This window comes from Lutra lutra, chromosome 14, assembly GCF_902655055.1.
Source record: "Lutra lutra chromosome 14, mLutLut1.2, whole genome shotgun sequence".
NCBI classification, from domain to species: domain Eukaryota; kingdom Metazoa; phylum Chordata; class Mammalia; order Carnivora; family Mustelidae; genus Lutra; species Lutra lutra.
The window spans coordinates 31320530-31344617 of NC_062291.1; the positions used below are offsets into that span (position 1 = coordinate 31320530).

Below are 24088 nucleotides of genomic sequence, written 5' to 3' on the forward strand. Positions count from 1 at the left end.
GAGCGACCCTAAAGCCAGGACGGTGGCGGTCACCCTGGTCCTCTCAGTTCCGGGCACGGCTAGCTGTGCCGCTCGCGCGGCGGTTGAAAGAGGCTCTCGGGAGCGGCGGGGCTCCCCGAGGACTTGGAAAGGCTCCAGAGCGTCCCCCTCGGGGTAGGGGAGCTGGGGCTGCCCCGGAGCTGGGAGGTGCAGGGAGCCGCGGGGAGGCCACGGGGGGCGGGGCGGCGGAGTCCTGCTAGGGAGGAGAGTCCCCTCAGTCCTCGGAAAGCCCCATTGGGCGCCGCGCCGCCGAGAGCCGCAGCCACCCTCCGGCCGCGCGTCCCGCCCCACCCCCCCGGCCGCCGGGCGCCGCCGGCCCCGCCCCCTGGAGCCCGTTCCCCCGGCAGCGGGCGCTGCGCGCAGTCGGCCGATCCCTCCCGCCCGGCGTGTGGCGCCCGGACCGCCGGTACCGCGCGCCCGCCGCTCCCGGACATGCGCTAGGCTGGGGCCCGGCCCCCCGCGACGGCATGGCCCGGCCGGTGCAGCTGGCGCCAGGCTCGCTAGCGCTGGTGCTGTACAGGCTGGAGGCGCCGGAGGCGGGCGCGGAGGAGCCTGGCGGGCGCGCGGTCTTCCGCGCCTTCCGTCGCGCCAACGCGCGCTGCTTCTGGAACTCGCGGCTGGCGCGCGCCGCCTCGCGGCTGACTTTCCAGGGCTGGCTGCGGCGCGGGGTGCTGCTGGTGCACGCGCCTCCCGCCAGCCTGCAGGTGCTGCGCGACGCCTGGTGCCGCCGGGCGCTGTGCCCCCCGCGCGGCTTCCGCATCCGGGCGGTGGGTGAGTGCGGGGCCCGGACGGGAGGGGCGCCCCGCGCCAGCCGCGGGGACCGAGCACTGGCCGCTGGGGCGTGTGCGGCCCGGGAGCCGGGGGAAGAGGGGCTGGGCGGCCACCTGGCTACTGAAGGAGCGCTGTCCTCCCAGGACCTTCTCTCCTGCCGGGACGCCGAAGCTCGAACCCCGAGCTTCAGACCTGGCCGCTGCCTGGGGCCAACTCCAGGATGCCTCCATTTCTCAGCTCTCTCAGCTGGTGGAGCCAACAGGTTGCCGGCGGAAGGAACTTTCTACTTAGAAAAGTGATGCTCTGGGAAGCCCGGGGCACCGGGACGGGGTTCAGGAGACAGGGGCCTCTGTCCCGGCACCATGGGGGCGCTTAGGAAGGGGACTGCTGAACTGGTTGCTTTTTTTTTTTTTTCCTTTAAGTTCCAGGCTTGGAGTGGACAGCAGCCCGTGGTTTCCGTGCCCTTGTGTACTGGGTGGTGTGGTGGGCTTCACTCAGGGCCTAGTGGAACGTTTGGTGTCATTAACTGCTTGGGAAAAAGAAATGACAAATGGTGTTCTGAACACATCCCATCCCATTAGCTAAATAGAGAACATTCCTCCTTTTCAGTCTTTTTGGAGAGCCCGTTTGTTAGAAAACAGCAACTTTTTGCTTGTGTAAAACAGCTTCATTTGAAACCACTGCACCATTAAGCGGCCTTTGACACCCACTGCTGCACTGGGGCGGCCTGGCAGCTCCCTGCACCAGTCTGGCTTGTTTGCGTTTGTGTGGGGTTGGGACGACCATCTGATCGTGTGCTGTTGACAAGCCATCAGTTGTTCCAGCCCTGAATGTTGACTCCTCCGGAGAAACTCCTCTCTCCCTGTGCATAAATCCTCCTCCTCCTAGATGGAGCAAATAAAACACATTTGTTTCAGTCCCCAGGGAGAAGAGAGTGGGGGTGGGGGGAGGTTAGCAAGAGGCCCTTGTCGTGTATCCTCTGCTTAGAGCTGATACCTCAACATCCCTGGCCAGGGAGACTAAACCTTGGCTTTTCATCTCTGTGCATTCCCGTCCTGTCTGGTAACCTGCCTCACTTTTTCTAAAGTTAAAAAGCAAAAGAGCTCACCGGCAAAGCCACATACATTTCATCTCCTTTTATTGAAGGAGTTAGTGAAGAAAATAGGCTTTTTAAAAAAATATATTTTATTTATTTATTGACAGAGATCACAAGTAGGCAGAGAGGCAGGCAAAGAGAGAGAGGCAGGCTTCCTGCTGAGCAGAGAGCCCAGGACCCTGAGATCATGACCCAAGCTGAAGGCAGAGGCTTTAACCCACTGAGCCACCCAAGTGCCCCAAGAAAATAGGTTTCTGACTCTGAAAGTAGAGAGCCAAGTAGCCAAGCCAGAATTCTCACAGGGAGGGGGTCTTTCAGACGGGTTGGATGAAAAACTCTTTTCAGTTCCATGTGCTCCGTTTTTCTGGTTTGAATTAGTGGTTGCATTCTCTGGTTCGCCCACCCCCTTTCAAAGGGTGAGCATAGAGTGTGGCAGAGAGGGAGGGTGGAGTTGGGGGTATGGACCCGAGGGTGACAGAGCACTTGTGCTAAAGCCAGAGGCAGCCACGGCACCACCACCTGGGGCCCACGGAGCAGCGGTGAACCGTGGCTCTTGGCCTGGCCCTGAACACGTCACCAGGTGCTGTAGTCCTCCACCTGCTAGAGAATGCTGCCTTGCTGCACAAGGCAGGATACTGTGGACACGGTATTCTGTGGAGTGTGCTGTGATAACAGTGGTCTTTATGCTAGGTCATCACCCCTGACCGGGGTCTCTTAGGAGGAATGACTGAAGTTTTTAACAGAGTCCTGATAAGAATTTGGACGTTTAGCAGGAATTTGTACAAAACCACCTAATAGGACAATTTGAAGAGCAAAATGGAGAAAGATCTTATTTGATGCAGGCCGATGGATGCATACGGACGGGAGTTTGTTTCCAATAGAATTGGTAATTACTAGTCTAACTTGGGGTCCTTAAGTCAGATCAAAGGAGAAGATCAAGGCAGCTCAGGGCCACCTCTAGAGTCCCAGAATGTGGAGGCAGGAGGAGCTGCCTTCCCCTAAAGAAACTGGAAGTTTCAGTTCACTTGCTTTCCTGAATCTGGCAGCATTGACTTTCAGAAGCTAAAATGCGCTTCCAGGAAGGCAAGGGAAGAGCGACTGTGCACTCTTGGATGCAGTGTTAATCTGTGGCAAAGGGCAAATGCACAGAATGCAAAAAGCAAAAGACACAAACGGTCAGTTTGGTCAGATCAATTTAGTCCCTTTGCTGTAGATTTTTTTTTTTTTTGAGGCCCATTTACTCCCATATAAAGGCATTTGGACATAGGGAATGCTGCTAGCTAGCCTAGACAAGAGGGGGGTAGCCACCAGCATTATAAATCCTGGATGCTCCCATGGGTTCTTCTCCTAGGCTTCTGGACCTGGAACTCCTGGGGCCTTGTAAGATATGAGGAGGCTGAGCAGATAAGAGAGACCCGAGTGTCCAGTGCACCCCTGAATTTAAGGCCTGCAGGGGTTTGTTTTCTCCATGTTTTGTGCTTTTTCTTTCCCTCTTTATTCTCCACCTCAGCTTTCCTCTGGTGAGAAAAATAGTTCCCAGGCTGAGAGCACTCCCCTAAAAAGGAGGACATAGGATCTTTAGCGTGATGACCGGGAGCTAAGTCTTCTTTTGTCCTCCAGCGCTCCTGTCTTTCTTGTTTTTAATAAGCAAGTGACATTAGCAAATGAAAGGGGTGACTCTGGAAGCAGAGGGAGATCTGCTCAGGAAGCTGAGCTACTGCAGGTGGTTAGGGGTGGGGGACCCTAGTGTTTGTTTGGTTGGATCTGTTGTTACTCTGGGACCACACCTCCTGGGGAGGTGAAAGGTTAATAACGGCTTCCCAGGGGTTAGGGAGGGAAGGCCACTTGGCCAAACAGTTTGGTCCTTTCTCCTGAAATTTATAGCTGCGGTGTCCCTTCTCTTTCACCCCTAGCATGGCCTTCCATCTATTATCATTGAATAAAAATGCCTGTGGCTCTTTCTAAATATTTGCTTCATTCATTCATTCATCCGTGCGTCGGGTGCTGTTCTAGGTGAGTCTGTGTTTTCTTTTTTTTTTTTTAAAGATTTTATTTATTTATTTGGCAGACAGAGATCACAAGCAGGCAGAGAGGCAGGCAGAGAGAGAGGAAGGGAAGCAGACTCCCTGCTGAGAAGAGAGTCCAACGTGGGGCTCGATCCCAGGACCCCAGGATCGTGACCTGAGCTGAAGGCAGAGGTTTTAACCCACTGGGCCACCCAGGCGCCTCTGTGTCTGTGTTTTAATGCATATTTCATTCAGAGCTGCTTGTGTTCAAGGAGCAAACAGAGTCAGGAAGGTCTTCCATATTCAGTTCAGGGGGGGAATAGCTGAGTAGGCTATGTTCTAGACGCTGTCTGGTTCACACAGAGTCTTCTCCATCCCACTGTGATGTGTGAGCACTGCAGGCTCTGCCCGTTATTTTTTTGGGTGAGAGTTCCCTGGTGTGTGTTTTGGGAAGCACTGAAGATCAGGCAGCTTAGGCTGGTGAAGGGGAGTGACAGAAGGATCTTCCCACCTCTCTACATGTCCCTCCTCCTGCTCCCTGAAATATCTCTGAGCACAGAAAGATGCTGAGGCAAAATTGGAAGGGCCCCAGCAGAATAGAGGCCAGTGACTAATTTATGCTAGACGTAAATGACTGCTTTCAGAATCTACTGTGGGATCTGGTTTGAGAGAGGAGGAATAGCTCAAGGGTACCAGGTGCCTGATGGTGCAGGAGTTGGACGAATACCTGAAATGTTGTTTTGGCTTATCTTGTGATTTAGGGAATGCCATAAGGGGCGTGTATAGAGATGGTGAGGAGAAGTGGTCCAGCTCCTATCCTTCCGTGTTTCTAAAACCCTACCTTGAAAGGCGGTAGGGCATCTTGTAGGGTTTAATAGCTAATGGAATATTTAAGGTGAAATTTTATTTAGTGAAATGCACAAATCATAAGTGTATCATTTTTAAACAAAGACTTTATTTTTAAGTAATCTCTACACCTGTCATGGGGCTTGAACCCACAACCCCATGATCAAGAGTTGCACATTCTACCGACTGAGCCAGCCAGGAGCCCCATAAGTGTGGTACTTCATGTTTTTTTCAAATACTTACATGAATGTAACCTGACTTCCTCGAAGAATTTAGAACATTACCATTACCCTATAAAGTTCCTTCTTGCTTCTTCTCACTCAGCTCTGCCCCCACACTGAGAATTAACCCGATTTTTTAAAAGTAAAGACTTTATTTATTTATTTGACACAGAGAGAGACACAGCAAGAGAGGGAACACAAGCATGGGCAGTGGGAAAGGGAGAAGCAGGCTCCCACTGAGCAGGGAGCCCAATGTGGGGCTCCGTCCCAGGACCCTGGGATCATGACCTGAGCTGAAGGCAGATGCTTAATGACTGAGCCAACTAGGCACCCAACCTGATTTTTTTTTAACCATAAATAATTTTGCCGGTTCAAGAACTTCACGTAGGTGGAATCATATAGTATGTACTCTTGCGTGAAGATTCTTTCACTCAGTTTAATGTTCCTGAGATTCATCTCTGTTGTGTTACTGGTGTGTTCCTTGTTATTGTTGAGTAGAATTCCATTTTATGACTATACCACAGCTGATCCATTTTCTTGTAGCTGGATTCTTGGGATGTTTCCACTTTATGGCTATTATGAATAAAGCTTCTAGGAATATTCATGAATATAAGTTGTTTTTTTTTTTAAAGATTTTATTTATTTATTTGACAGGCAGAGATCACAAGTAGGCAGAGAGGCAGGCAGAGAGAGAGGAAGGGAAGCAGGCTCCCTGCCGAGCAGAGAGCCCCATGTGGGGCTCAAACCCAGGACTCTGGGATCATGACCTGTGCGGAAGGCAGAGGCTTTAACCCACTGAGCCACCCAGATGCCCCGAATATAAGTTTTTTAATGCTTTTCTTTCTTTTGGGTCATTACCTAAAAAGGAGTTGCTGACTCATCGAGTAGCTTATGTTTAGTTTTAAGGAACCTTTTTCCAGAGTGGTTGTACATCTTTGCCAACATTTGATGTTGTCAGTCTTTCTAATTTTAGCTATTCTGGTGGTATCTTATTGAAGTCCTTGATGTTATTGAACACTTTTTCATGTGCTTATCAACTTCCTTTGTAAAGTATCTGTACACACGTTTTGCCTTTTTAAAAAAAATGGGTAGTATTTTTTCTTTTTTATTTTATTTTTTAAATATTTTATTTATGAATTGGAGACTGCGTGAGTGAGCAGGCAGGGGGAGGGGTGAAAGGGGAGGGAGAGGAAGAGGAAAAGAATCCCAAGCAGACCCCAGGCTGAGTGTGGAGCCCCACATGGGACTCAACTCCAGGACCCTGAGATCATGACCTGAGCCAAAATCGAGAGCCAGAAGCTTAACTGACTGAGCCATTCAGGCGCCCCATAGTTAAGTAATCTCTACACCCAGTGTGGAGCTTGAACTCATGACCCTGAGATCAAGAGTCACATGCTCTTCCAACTGAGTCAGCCAGGCACCCCTGGATAGTATTTCTTTTTATTATTGTTATTTATTATTTCATTATTATTGTGTTGTAGGAGTTCTTTATATATCCTGAATACCAGTCCTTTCTTAGATATATGCTTTGTGAATATGGTCTAGCCTGCGACTCGCCTATTCAGTTTTTCAATGGTATCTGTTGGAGAGAAGTTTTAAATTTTATTAAATCTAATCTGTCCATTTCTCTCCTTTATGGATCATACTTTTTGTATCCCCTATAAAGAAATTTTACCCAATCCAATGATTTTCTCTTGTGTTTTCTTCTAGAAGTTTTATAGATTTGTGGTTTTACATTTAGGTATGTGATCCATCTCGGGTTAATTTTTGTAAATGGTATTGTGTGTGAGTTTCACTTTTCTACATATGGGTGTCTAATTATTCAAGGACAATTTATTGAAAAGATTAGCCTTTCTCATTGAATTGTCTTTGTTAAAAATCAATTGACTATATATGGGCATCTATTTCCATTGATCTTGAGTCTGCCCTTATATTAATAACCTACTATCTTATTTTACTTTATAGTAAGACTTGGAATTAGATATTGTAAACCCTCCAACTTTTTCTTCCTCAGAAATGTTTTGGCTGCTGTAGGTTCTGTTTTTCCACATAAATTTTATAATAAGTTTGTCAATCTTTAAAAAAAAAGATCTGTTGTATTGAAACAGTAGATCAGTTTGAAGTTAGGTGAGAAATTCATCTGATTTGCCCAAGACTGCCTTGGCTTTAGAAATGATAGTCTTGCATCTTTAGAAATGAACTCCTTTAGGCCCAGGCAAACTGGGATGATTGGTCACCCTAATTAGGGGAGAATTGACATTTTAGCAATCCATGAACATGGTATATCTCTGAATATTCTTCTTCTTTTTTTTTTTTTTAAGATTTATTTATTTATTTATTTATTTATTTATTTGACAGGGAGAGACACAGGGAGAGAGAGAACACAAGCAGGAGGAGTGGGAGAAGCAGGCTTTCTGCTGAGCAGGGAGTCTGATGCGGGGCTTGATCCCAGGATTCTGAGATCATGACCTGCACTGAAGGCAGATGCTTAATGACTGAGCCACCCAGGTGCCCCTATCTCTGAGTATTCTTAATTTTGTTTTAGCAATGGCTTGTACTTTCTGGGGTACAGGGTATGAATATCTTTTGTTAAATTTATCTTCCTAAGAACTTTATGTTTTTGGATGCCATTATAAATGGAATTATTTTATGGGGCGCCTGGGTGGCTCAGTGGGTTAAGCCACTGCCTTCGGCTCAGGTCATGATCTCAGGGTCCTGGGATCGAGCCCCGCATCGGGCTCTCTGCTCAGCGGGGAGCCTGCTTCCTCCTCTCTCTCTGCCTGCCTCTCTGCCTGCTTGTGATCTCTCTCTGTCAAATAAATAAAATCTTTAAAAAAAAATAAATAAATGGAATTATTTTATTTTTTTATTTTTTGAAAGATTTTTTTTGTTTTTTTGAGAGAGAGAGAGAGCACAAGCAGTGGGGAGGGGCAGAGGGAGAAACAGACTCCTGCTGAGCAGAGAGCTGGACTCGGGGCTTGATCCCAGTACCCCAGGATCATGATCTGAGCCAAAGGCAGATGCTTAACTGACTGAGCCAGCCACATGCCCCAGTAAATAGAATTATTTTATTTGTTTTTTATTTTAAAAATATTTTATTTATTTATTTGACAGAGTCAGAGGGAGAGAGAGGGAACACAAGCAGGGGGAGTGGGAGAGGGAGAAGCAGGCTTCCTGTTGAGCAGGGAGCCTGATGTGAGGCTCAATCCCAGCATCCTGGGATCATAACCTGAACTGAAGGCAGCTGCTTTTTGGTTGAGCCACCCAGGTGCCCCGATTTTTTAATTAAAAAAAAATTTTTTTTTTGTTTATTTGTCAGAGAGAAAGGGCACAAGCAGGGGAAGCAGCAGTCAGAGGGAGAAGCAGGGTCCTTGCTGAGCAAGGAGTCCCATGCAGGACTCCCTCCCAGGACCCTGGGATCATGATCTGAGCCGAAGGCAGATACTTAACTGACTGAGCCACCCAGGCATCCCTGGAATTATTTTAAAATAAATTTTATCAGGACGGTGGTCATGGAAGTTGGAATCCACTAAGGAGTGTGTAACAACTCACCTGCCAAATCAAAAATAAAGGAAAATACAAATAAAATAAATTTTATTTTGGGGACACCCGGGTGGCTCAGTTGGTTAAGTGTCCAACTCTTGATTTCGGCTCAGGTCATGATCTCAAGGTCATGAGATTGAGCCCTGTGTTGGGCTGTGCTCAGTGTGGAGTCTGCTTGTCCCTCTCCCTCTGCTCGTCCCCCACTTCAGGTGGTGTGTGCGTACTCTTTCTCTCAAATAATAAGTGAATAATCTTTAAATTTTATTTTGGAGTAATTTTAGGTTTATAGAAAAATCACAAAGGTAGTACAGAGTTTTGGGGCACCTGGGTTCAATCAGTTAAGCTCCTGCCTTTGGCTCAGGCTGTGATCCCAGGTCCTGGTATTGAGCCCCATGTCGGGCTCGCTGCTCAGCAGGAAGTCTGCTTCTCCCTCTCCCTCTGCTGTTCCCTGTGCTTGTGTTCTCTCTCTCTCTGTGTCAAATAAATAAGTAAAATCTTAAAAAAAAAAAAAGTAGAGTTCTGTATTCATCTCTGTTTCTTATGATGTTTTTTACCTTTTAAAAAATTTTTGAGATATAATTCACATAGCATAAAATTAACCATTTTTAAATATACAATTTAGTAGGTGTTAGTGTATTCACACCACTGTGCAGCCATCACTGTTATCTAATTCCAAGACATTTTCTTCACCGCAAAAACAAACTCTACCCACCAGCAATCTCTCCTTATCCCTCTCCTTCCAGCTCCTGCCAAACACTAGTTCAGTCTATGAATTTGTCTATTGTTGATATTTCTTTTTTTTTTTTTTTTAAGATTTTATTTTTAAGTAAACTCTACACCCAATGTGGGACTTCATCTTACAACCCTGAGATCAGGAGTCACACACAAGGATATTTCTTAAAAACGGAATCGCATAATATATTGCTGTTTGTATCTCCTATCTTTTACTTAATATGTTTTCAGGGTTTAGCCACATCATATCATGGATTAGCACTTCACTCATTTTTGTGGCTGAATAATATTCCATTGTATGGATATACTACATTTTGCCTATTCATTCATTAGTGGATAGTCATTGGGGTTGTTTTCACTTTTTGACCACTGCGAATAATGCTGATGTGAACATTCTTGTGCAGGCTGTGTGTGGATAAACTTTTATTCTTAGGTAGAGCCCATGTGGTTATTTTTAAATAATTTGTTTTCCTGATGAGATGACCAACTTATTAATTACAAGCATATTTTTTAATCTTTCAGCCTAACTGTACCAGCTTCTTTAAAATAAAAAAAAAGTTTAAAAATTATTTTATTATTTATTTAATTTATTTTTTTATTCATTCATTTGCAAGACAAAGTATGAGTGGGGGTGTAGAGAGGGTGAGAGGGGGAGGGAGAAGCAGACTCCCCACTAAGCAGAATGCCCCACGCAGGGCTCCATCCCAGGACCCTGAGATCATGACCCGAGCTGAAGTCAGATGCTTAACTGACTGAGCCACCCACATGCTCCCCAAACTTTTTTTTTTTAAAAGATTTTATTTATTTATTTGACAGAGATCACAAGTAGGCAGAGAGGCAGGCAGAGAGAGAATGGGGGGGAGGTGGAAGCAGGCTCCCTGCTGAGCAAAGAGCCTGATGCTGGGCTTGATCCCAGGACCCTGGGATCATGACCTGAGCCGAAAACAGAGGCTTCAACCCACTGAGCCACCCAGGCGCCCCACCCCCCCAAACTTTTTATTTTGTTTTTTAAGTAATCTCTACAACAGACATGGGGCTTGAACTCACAACCCCAGGTCAAGAGTAGTAGCTCTGCTGACTCAGCCAGCCAGGTGCTCCCCAAATTTTTGTAATTCTGACATCTTAGTCATTTCACAGTCAGTCCCATTGCTTGCCTTTTGTTTCGAATGGGTCACACTGTATTGTGTCTAGAGTTGTGGATTATCTCTCTGACATGAGTGGTATGTTTTAGAGACTCTAGGTTGTTACACTCCTCTGTAGAAAGCTCATTTGTTTATCAGGCAGTTAATTTGGCTCGACTAAAAACTCTAAATTCTACCACCCCTGCACTAAATGGCAGCTCAGATCTCTTAAGATAGGCTGCTTATGCCCTGTGCCTGCCTAGCTCATGTTTCGTTCATAGAGGCAGGCAGAGTTCATGTGCAGAACTTGGGGTTCTAGCTCTGTGGGTCAGGCCATTCCAGCATCACTTTTCTGCTGTTGTAGCCCCTCCACACTGTGTCCTTAGACTCTTTAGGCCAAGAAGACTGTAGGTTTCTTTTAAGATTTTATTATTTATTTGACAGAGCCCGCAAGTAGGCAGAGAGACAGGCAGAGAGAGTGAGGGGAGCAGACTCCCCACTGAGCAGAGAGCTCAATGCGGGGCTCAATCCCAGGACCCTGAGATCATGACCTGAGCCGAAGGCAGAGGCCCAACCCACTGAGCCACCCAGGCGCCCTTATATCTGGATTTCTTTTTCCTTATTCTTTGCATATTCTGTCTTTTCCTCTTTTAAAATGTCATTCTGGTGATGAAAAGTGTCTAGCCTGCAGAGAAACTGATGGTCATGTCAAGATGGTTCAGACAGGGGCGCCTGGATGGCTCAGTAGGTTAAGCCTCTGCCTTCGGCTCAGGTCATGATCTTGGGGTCCTGGGATTGAGCCCCACCTTGGGTTCTCTGCTCAGAGCCTGCTTCCCCCTCTCTCTCTGCCTGCCTCTCTGCCTACTTGTGATCTCTTTCTCTGTCAAATAAGTAAATAAAATCTTAAAAAAAAAATGGTTCAGTCACCAACGACAAATACCTCTGCTCCCATCTCTTCTTTCTCCAAGATAGATATTGACATATCCCCAGTCTTTTCTAGATGGATTATTTTCTTCTGTTAGGTGGGAAGATGGGGTAATTTTCCCCAGTTTGCAGTCAGGAAATGGCCATTAGTTTGTAATGTGCTGATGTCGCCTGGGGTTCTTGCCTTCTCTATCCACTAACAGTCTTCCCAGGGTCCCATGAAGGTTCTGGTATGTTCCCCCAGCCCATGCCCTGGTCCTCACTCTCCCTATGAGGCTCTTGGACTCCCACCCTGCTTTTGGTCCATTCCAGACCCAGGAGATGGCAGAAACAGCTGCGTGGGCCATGGCCCTGCTCTCACCTCCCTCCTTCCTACCCAGGATCTACCCAGACATGTTTTTCTGGCTTTGTTCTGCCAGATGTTACCTTTCTCCTTATTCTGTGCAGGGGCAGCTGTAGGGTTCCATTCAAAAGAGCCAAAGGGCTCACAACAGGGTGTCTTGTGGTCCTATTGTTTTTACCAGGCTGGATGATGTATATGTAGCATCTGGGTAGTTAATGAGTGTTTCCAGCCCCATGTTTTGATTTAGCCGAGAGATAAGAGAACACACTTTAGTTGCTGTCACGTGGCAGTGAGGTCCAGTGGGATAAGAACCAGGAACCTGGAAATCAGCTTGGATTCCTCTGCCCTCTTCCTCATACTCCAGGCCAGTAGGTCACCAGGTTCCATGAGACTTAACTCCTCTTAACTCCTCCAGATGTTTCTTTCTGTTTTTCCTCCCAGGCCTTTGTCCACCTGAGATCTTACCATTTCTTACCTGAGTTATGGCTTCAGCTTCTTCCCTTTTTTGTAGCGCCTCCCCCTGGCGGGCCCTGAACACTGCAGTCCATTCTCCATCCCACAGTTAGATGAAGGAACTCCATCTGAAATGCAGGTCTGGTCCTGCTCTTCATCGGCTCAGAGCCCTCTGCAACTCCCCTTACCTTCTCAGGAACAGTCCAGAGCCTTTAACATGCCCTGCTCTCTAATCCAGTTCCAGTCTGAGCCTCCTTTTTCTCCCCACCTTCTGAAAGGTGCCTGCCTTCCTGTTAGCAGTCGGGCTTCCATCAGAGATCCAGAACCAGTATGACATATATGTTCAGGGCGTTCTTACAAGGAATTGGCTTTGCACAGTCATGGGGGCCCGGAAGGCGAGTCTAGGATCTGTATTTCTAGCCATCACGAAGGCCAGGCTGGAACTCTCTGGCACAGCCAAAGCTGCTGTGCCTAAGTACAATTTCTTCTGTTGAGAAGCTTCAGTTCTGTTCTTAAGGCCTTTCAACTGATTGAAATCTAGATTATGTAGGATAGTCTCCCTTACCTAAAATCAACTGATTATAAACTATTTTTTCTTTTAAAGATTTTATTCATTCATTTGACAGAGAGAGACACAGAGAGATAGGGAACACAAGCAAGGGGAGTGGGAGAGGGAGAAGCAGGCTCCCTGCCAAGCAGGGAGCCTGATGTGGGGCTCGATCCTAGGACCCTGGGATCCGGACCTGAGCTGAAGGCAGACATCCAGCTGACTGAGCCAGCCAGGCACCCCAACTGATTATTAACTTTAATCACATGTATCAAATAGGCTCAAGGCCCTGCCTGGGTTAGTGTCTGATTGAATAACAGGGCTGTGGCCTCTCCAGACTGAATGACGAGACTGACAGTCAAACTTCCCTTTGGCCAGACCTGAGTGCCGTCCTCTGAACAAACAAGCTGGGCTGTCCCCTGGGCTGCCTTTGTAGGCTGCACCCACCCTCTGGTGGGTGCCTAAGATGGGTGCTCTTTGGTCTCGCTGGTGCCTGCCATCGCTAGACCTCCCATCACGGGCTGTACTTACATGCCTGCGACTCTTTGAGGAAAAGCAAATTACTGAGTCATCCTTGAATTTCAGACACTTCCATTCTTCCCTCTGTTGCTGGCTGAGGGGTCAGTGTCCCAGAAGGTTGCAGTCAGCTCCATGCAGCTTGTTGGTAAAGACGGTCCTCTTCCTTCTCCCTTGTACCATGCGTTGAGCCCTTTTTTTTGCATTGAGCCTTTTAAATATCCTTGTGAATTTCATGTGTGTTACTATTGAAGAACACCAGCACACAATTAGTTTCAATTGCACACAGCAAAGTGGACTTTGAAGAATCATTGAAAGTCGTAGTTTAAGGTTTCTAGATCAGCCAGAACCACTTTGGTGTGCATTGAGCATTTACTGTGTGCCTGGTCCTGCACTGGTCAGTCAGTACACAGGGACACAGGGCTCATGCCTTGGCCTCGAGGAGCTCGTTGTGTAGGGGTCAGATGGACAAATCAATGATACAGAGGCATAGGGAACAATGGAAATACAGTTGACCAACAGTCCTATGTGTGTGCTCATGTGCATGTGCTCTCAGGGAAGACATCCTGGAGGAAGTGATGTCTCAACTAAGATGGGAATATTAGCTCGATGATAAGCACATTTTAATAAAGCAGAAGGAGAGGCCTTGTATCCGCATGGCACGGCCCGCATGGGGAACACAAGCAGCCAAGCACAGCCAGAGCATGGAGTTGGAGGTGGATAAAGGCATGAAGGGCCTAGAAAGGGGCTGGGCTGTGACTTTGACTACTGAACAGAGGGAGGTAGATTTGAGCCTGAGGCCACTGAAGAGTGGTAATCAGTGGCATGAGTGTATGTGTACATCACACATTACATTTATAATCCTGTTTAGTGTGACATGTCCTAGTCTTACATGTGCATTACCTTCCATCAAGATTGTCGCCTGCATTGGTGATCCCTTGGAAGTTTACCTAACCCGTGGACCTACTGCAGTTTATGCTGTTGGTGCTCGTGAAGTGGTGGCCTGCCATCCGGGTAAGTTTGTCGAGAGAGGCTGAGGGCTACGTCGGACACCCAGGATCTAATCCCCTGCCACGGAGCAGCCAGAGACTCCAGCTTCTGACCTAGTCCTTCTGGGGCCTCGGTTTCCTCCTGCTGGCAAGCGTCCTACCCGCCCTTTCTACTTCACACAGTCGGCATCAGGCTCAAATGAGGAGTTCTCTGTGAAAACACTTTGAAAAGTACAGGGAACAAGAACCAAGATGCCTTTCTACTTATTTATGTCTTCCTTATCTTTCATCGATTTTTATAGTTTCCAGTGTACAAGTCTTTCACTTCCTCAGTTGAATTTATTCCTAAGGATTTTATTCTTTTGTTTGTTTGTTTTTAAGGGGGGGAGGGGCTGAGGGAGAGGGAGATGCAGACTCCCTACTGAGCAGGGACCCTGACGAAGGGCCCCATCCCAGGACCCCAAGATCATGACCTGAGCCAAAGGCCAATGCCCCACTGACTGAGCCACCCAGGCGCCCCTGGACCTGATGTTTTTTAAATGTCCATGTGATCTACAGATTCATTGTAATCCCTGTCAAAATCTCAATGGCATTTTTATTTTTTATTTTTTCAAAGATTTTATTTATTTATTTGACAGAGAGATCACAAGTAGGCAGAGAGGCAGGCAGAGAGAGAGGGGGAGGCAGGCTTCCCGCCAAGCAGAGAGCCCAATGTGGGGCTCAATCCCAGAATTCTGAGATCATGACCTAAGCCAAAGGCAGAGGCTTAACCCACTGAGCCACCCAGGCGCCCCTCAATAACATTTTTAAAGAAACAGAAAAAATAATCCTAAAAATAATAGGGGATCACAGAGGACCCTAGATAGCCAAAATAATCTTGAGCAAGAAAAACAACACTGGAAGCATCACAATTTCTGATTTTAATATGTTACAAAACTATTGTAATTAAAACACTTATGGTACTGGCATAAAGATAGACCTATACACCAGCAGAACAGAAAAGAAAGCCCAGAAATAAACCCACACATATGCAGTGAACTGATTTTGATAAGGGTGCCAAGAATACACAGTGGGAAAGTACAGTCTCATCCACAAATGGTGTTGGGAGAACCGGACAGCCACACGCAGAACAAAATTAGACTCTTTTCTCCCACCACACACAAAGATCAACTCAAAATGGATTAAAGACTTAAATGTAAGACCTGAGACTGTAAAACTCCTAAAAAAAATATAGAGGAAAAGTTTCATGACATGGGTCTTGGCAATGATTTCTTGACTATGACACCAAAAGCAGAAAAAGGCAAGCGGGATACAAAGTCCAAACACCAGACATTCCCAGTGGCTGCTCCTCTCTGGTAGTATGGTTGGAGCGTTCTGTGTGCATGTGTGTGCTCACGTGCTTGTGGATGTATATATATATATATATATATATATATATATATATATATATATATATATATTTTTTTTTTTTTTTTTTTTTTTTTAGATTTTATTTTATGTATTTGACAGACAGAGATCACAAGCAGGCAGAGAGGTAGGCAGAGAGAGAGAGGAGGAAGCAGGCTCCTTGCTGAGCAGAGAGCCCGATGCGGGGCTCGATCCCAGGACCCTGAGATCATGACCTGAGCCAAAGACAGCGGCTTAACCCACTGAGCCACCCAGGCGCCCCTGTTTCTATATTTTTAAGGTATTGCTTTTTCAGTGCCTGTTATTTGATTTGATTTTTATTTAATGGGTTGCTTGGGTAACATGTGCACATGGTACAAAGGCACAGATGAAAAAGTCTCTTTTCCCTGCCCCCAGCCATTTACTCCTTTCTCTGGAAACAGCTGCGGTGACCAGTTCCCTAATCCTTCCAGAGATCCTGTATACATCTGCAAGCAATACATGGGGGATATACTCGCCCCCATTTTTACATAAATGTTAGTATATTCCATGTATCTTGTTTTCTTGGAAACAAAAGGTTTCTAGAAAGGTAAAAAGTACAAATGCAAGGACGTTAACAGCTTTGATCTCATTGTGTGTGTGAACACTAGCTCTGTGGCGTGTAAATGGGTATTACATGAAGGAGGGTTTCCTAGCTGAATTTGGAAACCACGTTTGAACAGGTTTCATGGGGCGCCTGGATGGCTCAGTGGGTTGAGTGTCTGCCTTCAGCTCAGGTCATGGTCCCCCGGGGTCCTGCAATGGAGCCCCACATCGGACTCCCTGCTCTGTGGGGAGTCTGCTTCTTCCCCTCCTTCCCGCTCATGCTCTCTATCTCTGTCTCTCTCAAATAAATAAATAAAATATTTAAAAAAAAAAAATAAGAAAAAAACTGGTTTAATTACTGCAAAGACTTCCGGGAGACCGTAGTCTGTTGACTCTTATCTAGAAGACAAGAGAAAAATCTAACAGCTCTGAGCTTATCCTACTAAGGAAACCCCTTTTGCGGATCTCCTTCTGGGGGGAGATGTTTGAGGAAGTTTGGGGAAACTCTGGGTTCTTATAAAGCATCTTTCTGGGGAAGGAGTTGTATCAACTCAGGGCTCATCAGGTGGGCCCAGGGGCCCCTCCAGAGGCCCACTGTCTCTGAGCAGCTGTGATAGTGGGATGGAGAGAGACAAAAGAAAAACTGCCAAAGCGCCTCTCCCCTGGGGAGTCTTGGAGGACAGAGTGTGGGGCTGGGCACTGGGGAGCACTGGATAGAATCTGGGCTTTTTGAAGGGTATTATTCATGGGACCTGGGATTGAGTTTTCCCGGCACTCCCATTCTGCTGTCCTCCCCTTATTAGTGACAGTCACCGTGCTGGTCCTGCCCCAGAGTTGTTGTGGCTTTGGGTGTGGAAATGCCCTAATCAGATGTTACACACACACAACACACACAGTCAGGCACACACACAATGGAAGTTTCAAGGAGTAGAGTTTCACTTCACGGGTTTCATAGATCAGAGGGCTTTCAAAGGCCCCCCAGAGATTCAGCTAAATTGTGCTAGTTAGGGAAAGTCATACTTTGAAGTTTTTAATGTAGGTGCCTCTTTAGATCAACTTACTTTTTACAGATGAGGAAACAACCTGCTTGCCCAATATTAAGCTTTTTTCGTGATAATTTACTTTAAAAAAATGTATCCGTTGGGAGGAAAACGCGCAAAAAGATCTCCTTACGGATGCCCGGCTCCCCGCTGTGGCTTGGCAGTATTTCTTTAGCTGTTGATTAAGGGTCAGGGAGCCTCTTGGAAATTCTCTGTAAATCGGAACAGCTTTTATCCCCATGCCTAAAACCATCAGTGGTAAGTGTCTTTATTTGATGGAAGGTTCTGGCAACACAAATTTTTCTACGGCTGATTAGTCTTACATCATTGCAAGTGTTTACAAATTATATTTTAAAAATGAAATATTTGGCTTCTTTTTGTGGGGTTTAGTGAGGGTTTAATTTACATACAGAAAAATGTATTCCTTTTAGGTGTGCAAATTTGAGTTTTGACCAGTGTGAACAGTTATATAATCACCGCTGTCGTTAAGATACAGGATGTTTCCAGGGCGCCTGGGTGGCTCAGTGGGTTAAGCCTCTGCCTTCAGGTCAGGTCATGATCTCAGGGTTCTGGGATGGAGCCCGCATTGGTCTCTCTGCTCAGCAGGGAGCCTGCTTCCCCCTCTCTCTGCCTGCCTCTCTGCTTGCTTGTGATCTCTCTCTCTCTGTGTCAAATAAATATATAAAATCTTAAAAAAAAAAAGATACAGGATATTTCCATCACCACCCACCCCTCAATTTCCTAGTGACCCTTTGTAACTAGCCCCATCCTTCCACTCTGATCCCTACAACGGCTGATCTGATTTCTTTCCCTATAATTTTGCCTTTTCTGGGATGTCATAGATGAAACATGTGGCCTTTTGAGTTAGGTTTCTTTCACTCTGGATAACGCTTTTGAAATTTATCAGTGTGCGTATCAGTAATTCACTCTTTTTGTTGCTGAGTAGCGTTCACCATGTAGGTGTTCACCATTTTACCCACTTGATGGGCACTTGGGTTGCTTACAGACTTTAGTGATTATGAGTAAAGCTGCAATGAACATTCCCTAGGAGGTCTTGTTTTGGATATGTGTTTTCAGGGGTTAGAGGGCTGTTTTCCAAGGTGACTGTACCATTTCACATTCCCACCAACAATGCATGAGTATTTCAGTCTAGCATTTGATATTGTCTTTTATTTATCTTGATAATTTTTGACTATTCCAATAGATGGATCGTGGTATTTCATTGTGGTTTTAATTTGTATTTCTCTAATGCCTGGTGAGTTGAGCATCTTTTCATGTTCTTATTTGCCATTTGTCTGTTAAAATCTTTGGCCCATTTAAAAATTTTTTTTTTCTCTTTTTGGATTGTACGAGTTCTTTGTGTATTTTAGATATAAGTCCTTTATCAGATATGTGTTTTGCATGTGTTTTCTCCCAGTCCTTGTTTTGTCTTTTTGTTAATTACTTTTACCAGCATCTTATGAAGAGCATTTTTAATTTTAATGAAATCCAATTGATTGTATTTTCTTTGTTGTTTGTGTATTTGTTGTGTCCTAAGAAATCTTTGCCTTACCAAGATCATAAAACTTTTTTTTTAAAAGATTTTATTTATTTGACAGACAGAAATCACAAGTAGGCAGAGAGGCAGGCAGAGAGAGAGGGGGAAGCAGGCTCTCCGCTGAGCAGAGAGCCCGACACGGGGCTCGATCCCAGGACCCTGGGATCATGACCTGAGCCGAAGGCAGAGGCTTTAACCCACTGAGCCACCCAGGCGCCCCAAGATCATATAACTTTTGTCCTATGTTTTCTTTTAGAAATCTTATACTTCTGGTTTATATTTCGTTTTCTGATGCATTTCACATATTTATATATGGTGTGAGTTATGGGTCAAGGTTCATTTTTTTGCATATGTATGACCAATTTTTTCAAGAACTGTTTGTTGAAAGACCATCCTTTCTTCATGGTCTTTTTGTCAAGTAGCAGTTGACCACATATTTCTGGACCATGTTCTCTTCCTTTGGTGTGTATACCTGTCCTTTCACCAATACTACACTGTCTTGATGACTGTAGCTCTATAGTAAATCTTGAAATCCAACTTTGTTTCTTTGTGTTTTGGCTATTATAGATTCTTTGCTTTTCATCTCTTCTTTTTAAATTTTTATTTATGTATTTATTTTAAAGATTTTATTTATTTATTTAACAGAGAGAAAGAGATCAGAGAGACAGGCAGAGGGAGAGGGGGAAGCAGACTCCCTGCCAAACAGAGAGCCTTATGCAGGGCTTGATTCCAGGACCCTGGGATCATGACCCGAGCTGAAGGCAGAGGCTTAAGCAACTGAGCCACCCAGGCGCTCCTCAGTTTGTCAATTTCTACAAAAAATAAAATCCCGCTAGAACTTTTATTAGAATTATGTTAAATCTGTAGATTAATTTGAGGAGGATTAATATCTTAACATTGAGTCTTCTGATGTGTCTCTCTCTCTCTTAAATCTTCTATTCTTCTGTGTGTCACAAATGTAAATTTTGACCTTTGACCTCTGGAGTCTTTGGAAACCTCTGAAACTAAATGCCTCCCAGACACTGAGGAGTAAGCAGTGCAGGTGCAGGAAGGAACAGAGGGAACAGAAATCCGGGAAGATCTGTTTAAATTCTCAAGAGGGGCCCTGAGGATCAAAAAGGAACAAATCCCTTAGGAAGAATTAGAAAATCCAACTGAGGGGAAAAGGATTTTGAAAGGCAACAAAAGATTGACACTGGCTTCAGTTGTAAGAGCACGAGCAGAATCCTGTTTATTGTGGTGGTTCCCTGCTATTGGGGAGTTTATCTGTCAGCTTGGGAGTGGGTTTGGGATTGGAGGGTAGAAATGTTTTCAAGTCTTCTTTTTTCTTGTCTGCATCCCACCTGGAATTGATCAAGGCCTTTCCCTTAACTGTTGATCAAGAACTGGGCTCAGCCAGCTCTGAGCGGGGCGCCAGGCACAGTGAGCAGGGCTGGGGCTCCTTGCCCTGTGGCCATAGACCAAGCGACCTTGCATGCACTGAGAAAGGCATCTGTCATTTTGTTCTTGTGTCTCCCTCGTGGGCAGAGGCTGGGAGCCAGTGCCTAGTTCCTGCTGAAGGACCCAGACTGGAAGGTGCTCATTCTGGCCAGACCTCAGCCACACCAGACCCAAGCCAAGCTTCACTGCTGTCTTCCACCGAAGCCTGAATGGCCCGTAGGCGACCTTTCTCCCAGCCTTTGCTTGGGCTGTTCTGGGGGCCTCTGATGCCACTGGTCAGGGCCAACATTTAAAGAACGAGGAAGATGGGGCACCTGGGTGGCTCAGTGGGTTAAGCCGCTGCCTTCAGCTCAGGTCATGATCTCAGGATCCTGGGATCGAGCCCCACATCAGGCTCTCTGCTCAGCAGGGAGCCTGCTTCCTCCTCTCTCTCTGCCTGCCTCTGCCTACTTGTGATCTCTGTCAGAAATAAAATATTTAAAAAAAAAAAAAAAAGAACGAGGAAGAGGGATTTCAGAACATAGTGCTCACTAAATGTCAGTGGTGAAGAACCCAGCTCTGGAGCTAGAGGGCCAGGCTTCCCATCCTATCAAGGCTACGGAGACAGGGAGCAATTTATTTAAGTTTGCTTCCCCCTCAGGAGAACTTAGGTATTATGACTACGCGGGGCTAGAGGAGTCGTGAAACGATGCAGGTAAAGCACTTAGAAAAGCGCCCAGCGGTAGCTGAGTTCTCAGTAAGTGTTAGCGGTTCACTGTGGTCGCGGATCTCACAGGCGCCAGCCGGCACTGCACCCGAGGCCGCCACCAGCGTCCCGGAGGCCTCATTCCGTCATTCTGGAGCCCGTACTTTGGCTGTCTTGGTTCCATGTGCCAAAAGATCGCTACTGGGTTAAAATAGACATAGAAACAACTTTCTTCTTTCTCAGGACTGTGCTGGTGTGCCCCAAGGTTTGCTTTTTCAGATTCAACCAGACAGGCTTGGTCTTTGGGCCCATGAGACCTGGACTCCAGTCCTAACTTGTCCCCTCACTGGCCCATCCCTGGCTGTCTCTGGACGTCAGCGTCAGGCTGTGGAGTGGGCCTGTTTTGTATGGAGTAGTGCCATTATCATCCCACTGAGTCACTGCATGGTTTCTTGGAGGCCAGTAATTCCTGAACTTTTCCTTTCATTTAATACAAATCACTATTTCCTGAAAATAAGGAATAATCCATGCTATTAACTAGATTGAATAAAAATTATATATATATATATATTTTTTTTTTAAGATTTTATTTATTTATTTGTCATAGAGAGAGAAGCGAGAGTGAGCACAGGCAGACAGAGTGGCAGGCAGAGGCAGAGGGAGAAGCAGGCTCCCTGCCAAGCAAGGAGCCCGATGTGGGACTCATCCCAGGACGCTGGGATCATGACCTGAGCCGAAGGCAGCTGCTTAACCAACTGAGCCACCTAGGCATCCCTAAAAATTATATTTTGAAAAATTGAAAATTGTGTGGATTTCTACCACTTCCACGTGGGTCTTTAAGTGGTAATCCTGGGTCACATAACTGGCCTGGCTCTGGAGAGCAATAGCATTTGGTGATGGCACTTTTCAGAAAGTCCAGGTCTGTGTTTTTTGTTTTTATTTAGTTATTTTTTTAGAGATTTTATTTATTTATTTGACAGAGAGATCACAAGCAGGCAGAGAGGCAGGCAGAGAGAGAGGGGGAAGCAGGCTCCCTGCTGAGCAGAGAGCCCTATATGGGGCTTCATCCCAGGACCCTGAGATTTTGACCTTAGCCGAAGGCAGAGGTTTAATGCACTGAGCCACCCAGGCGCCCCGTGTTTTTTATTTTTAAACTGAGCTTGATTGTCTAGCCCTGCAGTCACCCATCGTTATATGTTATATTTGCTGTTTGAAAGCCCTGGTAATAAGATCTTTAAAAAAAATTTTTTTAAATGTAGTGTTCTGTTTTAATTGAATCAAAACACTGTAGAGGTTAGTGTTTACTTGATGTGACTTTATTTTTTTTAATTTTTAATTTTTTATTTATTTGTTTGACAGACAGATTATAAGTAGGCAGAGAGGCAGGCAGAGAGAGAGAGGAGGAAGCAGGCTCCCCGCTGAGCAGGGATCCCGATGTGGGGCTCAATCCCAGGACCCTGGGACCCTGACCTGAGCCGAAGGCAGAGGCTTTAACCCACTGAGCCACCCAGGTATCCCTTGATGTGACTTTAGAAGAAAGTTGAAGACAGTCTTCTCAGAATGAAGCCTGGTTCTCAAACTCAGGGCAGTTCACAAAGACAGTGCCTTCTATCTCTGTTCTCACCCTGTCATCACCCACACAGTAGATTAGGGAACAGTGTGGCATGTATGGGATTGTTGGTGGTACACAAGTTGGGCATTTTTTTAAATTAAAAATTAAGCATTTTTTAAAAAAGATTTATTTATTTGAGAGAGAGAGAGAGAGTTTGCACGCATGCACATGAGCTGTGGGGAGGAAGGCAGAGGGAGAGGAAGGAGACAGCGGACTCCCAAGTTCAGCAAGGAGTGGGACCTGATGTGAGATATGACCTGAGCCAAAATCAGGAGTCAGCTGGACGCTTAACCGACTGAGCCACCCAGGGGCCCTAAGCATTTTCTTAATGATCTAAAATATACCTTCTGTTGTAGCAAATGGTACTGATTTTCCTCTTAAAGGAGGGACATAAAGTTTCCTTAGTAATGATTTTAATGCAGATAATTTTTTTTTAATTTTATTTTTTATAAACATATATTTTTATCCCCAGGGGTACAGGTCTGCGAATCGCCAGGTTTACACACTTCACAGCACTCACCATAGCACATACCCTCCCCAATATCCATAACCCCACCCCCCCTCTCCCAACCCCCCTCCTCCCGTCAACCCTCAGTTTGTTTTGTGAGATTAAGAGTCACTTATGGTTTGTCTCCCTCCCAATCCCATCTTGTTTCACTTATTCTTCTCCCACCCCCTCAACCCCCCATGTTGCATCTCCTCTCCCTCATATCAGGGAGATCATATGATAGTTGTCTTTCTCTGATTGACTTATTTCGCTAAGCATGATACCCTCTAGTTCCATCCACGTCGTCGCAAATGGCAAGATTTCATTTCTTTTGATGGCTGCATAGTATTCCATTGTGTATATATACCACATCTTCTTTATCCATTCGTCTGTTGATGGACATCTAGGTTCTTTCCATAGTTTGGCTATTGTAGACATTGCTGCTATAAACATTCGGGTGCACATGCCCCTTCGGATCACTACGTTTGTATCTTTAGGGTAAATACCCAGCAGTGCAATTGCTGGGTCATAGGGTAGTTCTATTTTCAACATTTTGAGGAACCTCCATGCTGTTTTCCAGAGTGGTTGCACCAGCTAATGCAGATAATTTTAAGATAAACGTTATATATGTAGATAGGTCCCAAATCCCAAAGGTGACCCAAATGATTGATGTTCAGGAAACAATGGCCTAGGGTTTCTGAGACACTAACTTTCCAACTTCCCTAAACCCTAAGGAGCCCCCGGTGGGTTTGGTGTTGCCGAAGCTTCCTTGGGGTTGAGTACTATGTCACACGCTCATTTTCAAGTTGACGCTTTGTCAGTAGCTGAGATCCTATAACATCTCATTTGTTTATATTTAGATTTTTGCATAGTTTTGCCAGCCTCTTCAGAGTGTGGGGGCTGGGGGACGGCCGGGGCAATAGGGACCTTCCTGACCAAGGAGAGAGGGAGAGGTGTGGTTCCTCTGGACACCGACTAATTCTCTGCAGATGCTAACTGGGTGTCCCACAATTTAATTCTGACACCAACTACCTGGAGTTAGTTTAAACTAACATCCCATAAGATGGGATGATAGTTGATAGTTGAAAGTATTGGGTCCCCAGGTTACCAACATTTCTAACTTGGCTACAAAATCAGGAGTTCCCACAACCACCTCATTAATTTGTTAG

The 24088-nt window shown here is 45.9% G+C and overlaps 1 protein-coding gene across 2 annotated transcripts in view; it reads left to right on the top strand.

Moving 5' to 3' along the window:
• Positions 1-414: 414 nt before the first annotated feature.
• The window catches only part of STOX1 (storkhead box 1), a 60404-nt gene continuing 36730 nt past the window's right edge, over positions 415-24088 (top strand). For both annotated transcript variants that reach the window (XM_047701603.1, XM_047701605.1), the window contains exon 1: positions 415-810. In XM_047701603.1, coding sequence (XP_047557559.1) covers positions 507-810 — 304 coding nt within the window. In that variant the 5' untranslated portion in view covers positions 415-506. The remainder of the gene's footprint in view (positions 811-24088) is intronic.